This window comes from Dipteris shenzhenensis, chromosome 26 (genome assembly GCF_047967505.1).
Source record: "Dipteris shenzhenensis isolate YYH24624 ecotype China chromosome 26, Dip_SZ_1.0, whole genome shotgun sequence".
Taxonomy (NCBI): Eukaryota; Viridiplantae; Streptophyta; class Polypodiopsida; order Gleicheniales; family Dipteridaceae; genus Dipteris; species Dipteris shenzhenensis.
The window spans coordinates 43278245-43287784 of record NC_141621.1 but is presented as its reverse complement, the minus strand read 5'-3'; the positions used below and the strand labels follow the sequence as shown (position 1 = coordinate 43287784).

Here is a 9540-nt window from a genome sequence, read left to right as displayed (position 1 = left end):
CATAAGCTGTGATTGACCTATAAGCACAAACAAACATGTTGGAATTGGCCCTTGGTCCAAATTCCCTCCCTAAGGACTCAACGGGCAATTATGGAAAAATAGGTAGACAACCAAAAGTAGAGCCCTAGACCCAGCAATAGCAGCTAGGCATAAAGGCACACAATGCTTCTGCAACAAACGACCTCGACGAGTGAGAGACACAATGAACTAGCTCAAAATAGCAGTGGGGAAATTTTTGGACCCCGAAACTAACAAATCTAGGATTTAAAAAAGGACAAATAAGAGATCATCAATAAAAGGATGGCTACATTTGAGATGATAGCCTCCAAGTGAAGGGAGAATAGAGCTCCTATTGATAGTGAAAGGTGCTCCTCAGTGAAGGGCATAGGGTGCTCACTATTAGCTTTTGATGAATTAGTAAACCTCTAAGGGGTAGAGGTCTTTGCTAAGGTCGTGAAAGGGATGGAGGCAATGTGCCATATGGCGTAATCTGAAAGGAGCTTCTACGTGGTTCTATAAGAAGGTGGCGGTCATCTTCATTTGCATATTGGCAGTGCATGGTCTTACTTCTTGACCATTTGAACAGTGGTAGTGCACTGTCTTACTTCTTATGTTGAATGAGGAATTTCTTCATCATCACCTTGATGATTGAATTTATGAAGTAAACTCCTTGTTGATCAGACATGCTCTTTGATGGAGCACCCAAAGTGGCATATGATATTTTTATACAAAAATTCTGCCGTGCTATGGGTCATGTTGTCCTTGAGGTCTTTTGCTTTAGCCCACTTGGTGACGTAGTCGATTGCCACCACATTTCTAATGAATATTTCTTTGTAGGCCCTCAAGGGCATTCCACCCATAGAATGAGGTTGGGGCAAGCTCTTAAAACCATATTCCTGTGGCAAAATACACTTGTATGGTCTATTAAAAAAGGGTTATATCTTTTTCTTAATTGAGCTTGAGGAACTGTAAAGAGTAGATTTTCTCAAAATTTCATGATCTATCCAATGGTGAAAGGAAAAAAAAAAGATATTTGAAAGTCACCACTTGGAAATTACATAGGGACATTATATAAAGGTATATTTATATCTATCTCTATTCATCAATATTTCATATGTACTTAGATATTCTTTGAAAAAAATTGAAATTTGGTGCTCCCCAAAAAGGACTTGAGACTATATGTTTTAATTCCTCCCACCTTTTGTCTACTCGTCGCTCAGGGTTTTTTTTGGAAACCCCCATTTTGCAGTGCTTAATTGTCTAAGTATTTTAAACTCAATTCCATACACAAGAATTTCTACATCTTGCAATTTAAATATTTCCACACATTGATGAATTCCACCTTTCTTTTATTTTTTGCTTTGTTTGAGCATATTTGAATCATACTTTCAATTGAGCTCTTTTTTTGAAAGATTTTTATAACAATAAACTTTCATAGAAGTAACAATGTTTTTTATACAATGTTAATCCAATGCTTGAGTTTAATCATGTTATGATATTAATATAGGTATTTATATGGAGTTCATGGCCATAAATTATGTCTATTGAGAGTAAAGATGTTGGTACATTTAAATATTAAGAGTAAAGATGTTTGTAGATTTAAATATTAACTAAAGATGTCTATCATCTTATATTATTTGGATCAAATGGTTTATTTTTTATCTAATGGTCAATGATGCTTAAACACTAGTGAGTTTTTAAGTTTATCAAATTACTTTATTTTGATCTAGGTCGTTGTGATGTGAACTTGGATTTTGGAATCCTAAATTTCATGAACTGATGGATATTTCCATCGATGGAGTGAAATTTCCACCCAGAAAAGGGAGGCAAATAATGGCCCAAAAATGAATGAAGTCTCACTTTTTCCCAATAAAAGTTTAGTGCTAAATTCCCATCAATGAAATAAAAAATTTTCAAAGAATTCCATCGACGGAAAATTTTTCGTGTGATAGAAAATTTCCATCGACAAAAGCTTTTTCCATCATTAAAATTGGCATTCCAATCCAAATTTCATCGATGGACTAAGATTTTGGTTGATGGAAATTTCAAAATGCAATAGGAGGGGGGAAATGTGAATTTGTAATGCAAAGGAAAATGCTTGTGAATCCTTAATGCAACAAAAATATATGGTGGTAGCTTTGAAGATGAGTTCTCTAGTTGCCAAGGCATAGCTATGATGGATTAATTTTTGTATGAATCATGTCGCATTTTAATAGTCCAACACAACTATATGGCAAAGAAAGGTAACCACGCATCTTCTAAGACTCTTTTGCAAACAAATCATCTAATTGATCATAAGGAATTTGCAACAAGGCTTATGTACATCCAAATGACCATAATCACCTTCTATACTTCTACATGGTCATGCATATGCACAGATACAAGCAAGAAAATCTTATGGTTAGGTTGTGGAAGATAGTGGATGGAAGCATCCTCCTTTGTTGCATTACAAACCTTCAAAGGAGAGATATTTAACTATAATCTGTTTTAAGAAAAAACGAAACACAATTAAATTTGAAAGATTGAGAAAATTGGTCATGAGTGTGAATAATGTAATGAAGATACATTCTTTGGAAAAAAAAATGTAATAGAGATACAATATGAGCACCAATATGATTAGGAAAGATGAAGTATATTGAAACTATTGTCAAATTCTATGCAAACATATAATTTAACAAACACCCTAGAGGCTTTGTAGGAAACATTGTTCGTGCTAGCTTACTAATTTGAAAGAAGAAATACAAGTTGATGGTGGACTCTACCATCCTTTCTTAACAAGATTGCAAGTATGAAATATTGTAAATATGTCATTCGAAGGCATTAAAAGGTCTCAATTTGCTCACATTTCCAATTTCGATATGATTGGATTCTCTCAAATTTCCAAATTTCATGGTAATATACCTCTTCACAGTGATGAGGGCATTGCACAAACTATAGGATATGCTTTCTTTCTTTTGACAATGGCATTAAATGTCTTCGTCTTATCAGTTGGTCAAATGACTATCAAAATATGGAATGAAAGTTTAAACAAGTTTCATTGCACCATCACAAGATTTCCTGCGAAATGTGCAAAAATTTTCCAAACGTGTGAAACTTTTGTCATTAGCCGACCTAGAGATCATTGATGACTTCTCATGAAAGTCACTATGCTTATTTGACCCCATTATGGCACACCAAGTCATTATGGCACACCAAGTTTATTCAGCTTGATTTCAAAAGCTTGGTGTTACTCAAGAAAACAAACACAGTTCAAGGCCTTCCACATGTATATTTTAAGAAAGATGTATGTAAATCATGTTGCATGGGAACACCATATTGACCTTTTCCCATTTCATGGTCTAGGAGGATTGACATACTCCAAATCACAACCATTCCAACATCTGATAAACATAAGTCAAAAATTTTGGTTCCAACGCAAATTGTAGTATGACATTACGACAAATGGATGAAGAGGTGTCGGCACATCCTGACCAATTAGAGATTAATGCACTCATGGCTCAGCATGACTCACTCCATGCAAAGCTCACCCAACTTCAACATCTTGTGCTACCTATGTGGGTAGTTGTTGACAAGCACCCCTTGCAAAAGGGTCAGGGGGCCTAATGACTAGGATGTGGTAAAAGGCCCTTAGTCACTCACATCTCAGTTGGTAGCACCTATCCAACAAGGAACTATAGCCCCATTAGACAAACCATCAACCGACTCCAAGATGGACTCCACAAAGGTAGGATAAAAATGGGTTATGACCCAAGTTGCTTCCCCACTCACACAAAGTCCCTATCACCCACCACCTTGGAGCTCAAATATGGCTTGGCCTAGGGCCACCCCATCTCAATAGTAGCATATCCACATTGAAGCAAGGAAGGCCTTGTCACACAGCTTCTAGAGCAAATAGTTACACACCTTCCAAAAGCCCAACCCCAATCACACCGATCTCCCATGTTTATGAGAGCTATTTTGTTATTTAGAGGATTCTATTATTTTTTAGATTTTTATTCACAAGTATAAATAGCAACCAAGGCCAAAGCAACGCATGAGCATAGCTACTAGGACAAGCCATGGACAAGTTGGCATCAAGAACGAGTCATGGCCGAGGTGGCAACATATTTTTTTAAAAGAGAAAATAACTTTTTATTAATGCGAAAAAATAACCTTACAAATGAGTAGTCCCTAGCGTTGATCATAGGAAACATAATAAAGAAAAAAGGCTAAACGGAAACCAACTTGTTTGTAGAGAACCTAGCTCACTACCTAGGGAATCTCTTAAATAGGGGCTAAAAAACAAGGACTAAACAACCAATGAACCCTTGACGATGTGAAAAATATAAAATATGCATTCATGCCAAGCCTTGCAAAAATGTTCCCACCTTTTGGTGATTGCTCGAGATCCCAATGCCTCGTTCACCCAAGTGGCATGTAGGGTGTGGATGGTATCCGGTGCAAATGGCAATGAAATGAAGCAGCAAATAGGCTTTGGACAGTACTTTTCCTCCCATACACATATTGATAGCCAAGTTCATTCATCTATAAAAGCATGCATGATTTTAGCATCACCATTAATTTCAAGACTTCCAACCATGTACCTCAAATGCAAGTAATAAAAAAAAGAAATGACCCCTATGCTTGAGTGAAGTTGCTACATGTACAACCACACATTTCCAACATACATATGCAGCATGTAGCTAAATAACTTAATTCACCCTTACTAGCATCCACTTCTCCCCAAAAAAAAACTTCAAGTCAATGAGACACACAACACAAAGACTAACCAGCGGCAAAACCTGCATGGCTATAAACCTAAAAGCGCAATGCAGTCAAGTGACACGACCTGAATTGCAGCTAACTAGCATTAGCTACGTTCACACATGGCTGTTTCATTGACCTAGAAATTGCCCAAGGGAATTTCACTAACATTTCGCTGTTGTGCTCATTGTCTTTAGCCAGGGCATTTGGACAGACAACATTAGGAATCGTGGTTGCAACCTAGTATTGGGTCAGAACCAGGTCTCCCTTTTCTGAAAGTGGAAACCCTACACCAATGAGTCATTTCTTTAGACCTAGAGTACTATACAATTTTTTGGTCAATCAAAGCCACCCTTTAAAGTTTCTTGAGAGTTCGAAATGAAAGCCCCTTTCCCTAATCAAGCATGTGTGATCCAGAATTTGGAAGTGCAATGAAAAAGAATGCAAGCATATCCTCAGTACAAGATTAAGACACGTTTTTGAATCGGCTATCAAACATGGCAAAGCCTCAAGACTAAAATCACTACAACCATCGAAGAAGAGACAAGTAAACATTGAAATCTTGATTTGATTTCCAAAAGAAGATACTCAGATGTGCTATATGTTATGCAAGGCACCTGGTATGTCAGCAGGACATATATTGTCTAGAAATAATTTCCATGAGGTAATGTCCTCATTTCTAATGGCAAAAATCACCCTCCTGTGCTTACGGCAGGGAAAACCATATAAATATCCTTGCAATGAATTATGTACAGTGACTGTGCAGCCTGAATGTAGGAGTAAAATCCAGCCCTCTGAAATTTCCACTGTATGTGCTCTTTGCAGCAGACCACCGCAAAAGTGCATCTTTTGGAGCCCCAATTAGGGTACTTCAGGTAAAGAATAAGAATGATGAATTAAAACCCTGCTATTCCAAGGTCTCATTAGGCCAAAGCTGTTTCCATGTAGAGATCTCCCCTTTGGAGCATAGTTTGCGAATGCCCGCATAAAAACCTTCAGCCTCGTTACCTTCCTCTCGATGTGTCTTCCTGTTAACTGCTGCTCGCCTCCATCGAGATCCTAGTGTGTATTGATTGAATTCCAACCACACAGTGTCTGCCAGAGAGAAAAAAAGGTTAACATGCTGTCATACCTATTACAAGTGGAATTGTATAGCCAATGAGCACCATCCAACCCTTCTAACAAGAATGCATTGTCAGTCCAGCCATTAAGAAACAGCATATTAAGGGATCGAGAAACACATGGAAGGGATGCAGTTCCACACGTGCTTACCTTTTCAGGGCTATTGTTAATTTTGACTGCAAATCAAAACTAACAGTAGCCCATGATACCATTTTCACCTCTTGCGGATGTTAAATGGCTGAGAGCTACTCTGGTAAAATATAAGCATTTGCGTCTAATCCACTTCAAACAATCACAACAGGCATGAACTGATTTAGGCAAAGTTGGGAGACCAATGTCCAACAAAGATCAGCTCATTGGTTCAAAAATGGCTTGCAAACTTGATGTGCAACCTAAACAATTCATAATAAGCTAAGTTTTACATCACACTCCTGTGGGCGTCCATTGCTAAGACTTTTGGCAGGGCAATGACAAATATCAAAGGAAAATCTGGAATCACGGTAAGTCAGTAGGCGTAGAATTCCATGCCAACAACGACGGAAGTTCTTCTTGCTATTATCTTTCATGGGGCCAACCACAAAATCCTGTGAGACGTGCCACAGCTTTGACTTAAAGAACCCATTGACTCACCAGCAATCAAAGGTGATGAATGAAGAAGCTACTGCAACAATCCTGAAACTGCTCCAGGAAAAATGATAAGGCAACCTGATATCTAGATACAGCAACATCGGTTCAAAAGATTTGCAGAGTGGATGATGATAGACTTGACATCAAATCATAGTTGATACTCTCAGGATTATTCCGTTATGTTGAACAGTTCATCGCCACAAATATAGAAGCACCTGTACAGCTACTACTCACTATAAGATCGTACAGTAACCTGTCCTCAGCGCAGGCTCTCGATTTAAGAATGAATTGCATAATAGGTCAAGACACTTTGAACTGAATAACAAAACTAGTACAAGCTGTAGGTCTGTGTCAACTGTAGTTCATGTAAACAATCCATATCGACCCAGAATCCACATTGCCCAGGAACAATGACATAACAAAATATTAATTGCCTTGATTCAAGCAATTTTTTGATGCGCCAATACTGGCCGAGAACTCTGCCTCATAGCTTAGTGCCAACATTTACTGTCTAAAACATGGATATCAATGGTCAAGGCACGCTTGCAGCTCCAAATGACTATCATACAGCACTTCAACAGGCCACTCACTGAACCGGAGCAACAACACTTCTCGTGCTTGACAAGTATTTTTGCAATATATAACCCAGAAGAGACAAGGTAAGATCTAGCTCCTTCACACCTAAGCAGATGCATAGGAAAAAACCAGACTATATATAAGCAAGAAAAGCTAATTACCAGTCAATTGACAGCGACAGTGTCGACTCTCTCTATCACACGAGTCTAGGTGACCCACAACTCCATACCACCATCCTGGGGACAGCAGCCACAATTGTCAGCAGACTCCTTTTGGAAGCAGGCTACGATCGAAACCTGCAACCGATTGCCATGGCTTTATTAAAATTTAAGGGTACTTACCATAGGGAAAGTCCTTATTCCTCCTCCACTGAACTTCGACATGGTCTCCAGGTCGCAATTCATCTAAACAATCCGATAAATGCAGCTCATGCGCTGGTGTGGCAACAGGGGGACAGCGCAACCTTTCCCACTTGACACCCTCTTCGGTAACAACAGTACGAGAACCATGAGGTGGATACCTGCAGATCTGACGCTTAGGCCATGCTATAACGTACATCTCAGCGTTCAAAACAAGCAATCATGAGTCTTCTCAGGCAGCATGCTGGGAGACCAAGCTCTCCTTAAAGGCAATATACCTGTTCCGCTAAGATCTAAAAAACTCTCTCGATAAACTACTGAATCCATGACTTGGAAGGGTAAAAAAGAAGGGAGGGGATTTACCTGGCCGTAAACGTGTCTGTTCTACGATCATAGCAGAGTTCTGCGTCGTAGCAAGATAAAAGGAAACCAACATGTCCATGCTGCAAGCACAGCAATGTTAGGAAGGGATTCGTAGGAGAAAAGTCAGAGTTTTAGCCAACGAATATTAGCAACTCTTCTAGAGGAGCATTACCTCGCGGTTATAGACCTGAGCTGGAAACCAAAAAGCGCCAGTCTCTAAGGCCCAATACAATGTCATGAATGAATCAGAGGGAAGAGCCTCTTCGATCCTCTCAGGTGCTCGAGACTTGAGTCCGAACAAAGGCCATACGCATGCCAAGGGCCAAATCAGAGCCTTACATACGGGATGATCTGCGGTGCAACTATGATGAAGGCGCGCAAAGCCATTTAACCATTCCTTGAATGTAGCAGGCCGCGCAATCTTTCCCCACTTTGCCTTGAGGTGAGGCTCCCAAAGATAATTGCTCCTGCACTTTTCCCGCAGCTCCTTGGATACACGGGCCATCTGCAACAGGCTTTCCGGAGGCAGTCTACAGAGGATTTCTTCCATAGCTAGTTCCGGCAAGTCCAGCAAAGAGGCGGCAGCAAAATCATCCTCAAAGTTCTGGACCCTGGAGAGACACTTCCTTTTGAAGCACATGGGGGGGAAGACAGGGAAGTCCTGGGCTTTGAGGAGGGAGAGAAGGAGGTGAAGGGCTCCGGAGGCCAACGAGAGGGACAATCTACTCATCTCATGAGCTCGGCATTGGGCAGAAGAAGGCCAGGGGAGGAGGAAGAAAGGGAGGAGGAGGAGGAGGAGGAGGAGGAGGAGGGAAGAAGAAAGGAAGAAGACGCAGAGGAGGAAAATAGAGGGAGCCAGTGATGAAGGGTCTTATGTGAAGGAAGAGTTTTCCCGGCAGAGAACGGCCGCCGGGAGGAGCTCTTCCCCAGACGGTTTCCTCTTTTTGCAGCTCCGCGCGCACCTCGTCACCGCCCAGGCAGTTGGACGAGATCGCCCACGAACGGAATGGGCGCTCTCTCGTCCTTCCCTCAGGGAATGCACGTCCTCTCGTCCTTCCCTCTCCTGCTAGCCTTCACTTGTTCTTGCCTCTCATTTCTGAAAATCTTCTCCTCCGCAGGAACTGCTCCCCCCCTCCCCCCTCTCTCTCTCTCTCTCTCTCTCTCTCTCTCTCTGCTCCTCCTAATCCTCGGGCCTCCCACCTAGATCTCTGCCGAGCTTCCAGTCCACGAATGAAGAATTGCATCCACCTGCCGGATTATTTATTACCGACGAAGTCAGTATTTAGTCCTTCTAATGCGTTCTCCACTGCAATCGTTCCGAGTCTGTCGTTGGGCTCCCGACAGAATAGATACTTCTTCACTGCAGCCCTAGCCTCTCAAGCTCTCTTCCCCCCGCTCCCGTGCAGCGCGTGCTCACTTCCTCTCTCCCGTCCGGCCCTGAACCCTGCCTCGAGCTCAACTCTCTCAGACGCACCGTGGTCCGTATCCTCCCCCCAGTGCGGTCCATCGTTTTCTCTCTCTCTCTCTCTCTCTCTCTCTCTCCGAGATCCGACCCCGCCTCTTGCGTAGTAGGGAGGAGCGTTCAATTATATCAAGAACCGCTTCTTTATGGTCTTCGCGAATCGCAACTTACTTACACGACCCGTCGGTCTTGTTTGGCGCCACATGATCGCGCTCCTCGAATCTGCGGGCGGCCGCCCAACCAACGATACCGCTTCGAAAAGTTCTATATTGCGGTGGTGGCGATCCA

General features: G+C 41.4%; 1 protein-coding gene across 3 annotated transcripts; it reads right to left on the bottom strand.

Annotated features, from left to right (window-relative positions):
• Positions 1-5336: 5336 nt before the first annotated feature.
• On the bottom strand, positions 5337-8870 carry LOC147885124 (F-box protein At2g26850-like). Of its 3 annotated transcripts, XM_087397779.1 has the most exons (6): positions 7963-8870; positions 7791-7870; positions 7410-7588; positions 7230-7304; positions 6496-6570; positions 5764-5838 (listed from the first exon to the last, which is right to left on the bottom strand). In XM_087397779.1, exons 1-5 carry the CDS (start codon positions 8518-8520, stop codon positions 6524-6526), a joined length of 939 nt encoding a protein of 312 aa, XP_087253905.1. In that variant the 5' UTR covers positions 8521-8870; the 3' UTR covers positions 5764-5838; positions 6496-6523. The 3 variants fall into 3 exon arrangements, with proteins under 3 accessions (XP_087253903.1, XP_087253905.1, XP_087253904.1); XM_087397777.1 differs by lacking the exon at positions 6496-6570 and having other exon boundaries at positions 5337-5838; XM_087397778.1 differs by lacking the exons at positions 5764-5838; positions 6496-6570 and adding an exon at positions 6580-7109.
• Positions 8871-9540: the final 670 nt, after the last annotated feature.

Bases quoted from the DNA above. Each gene is read 5' to 3' on its own strand.
- LOC147885124 (XM_087397777.1), bottom strand. From the start codon at position 8,520: ATGAGTAGATTGTCCCTCTCGTTGGCCTCCGGAGCCCTTCACCTCCTT. The intron at 7,871-7,962 runs GTAATGCTCCTC...CTGTGCTTGCAG, and splicing joins CTCAGGTCTATAACCGCGAG to CATGGACATGTTGGTTTCCT. The intron at 7,589-7,790 runs GTAAATCCCCTC...TCAGATCTGCAG, and splicing joins ACAGACACGTTTACGGCCAG to GTATCCACCTCATGGTTCTC.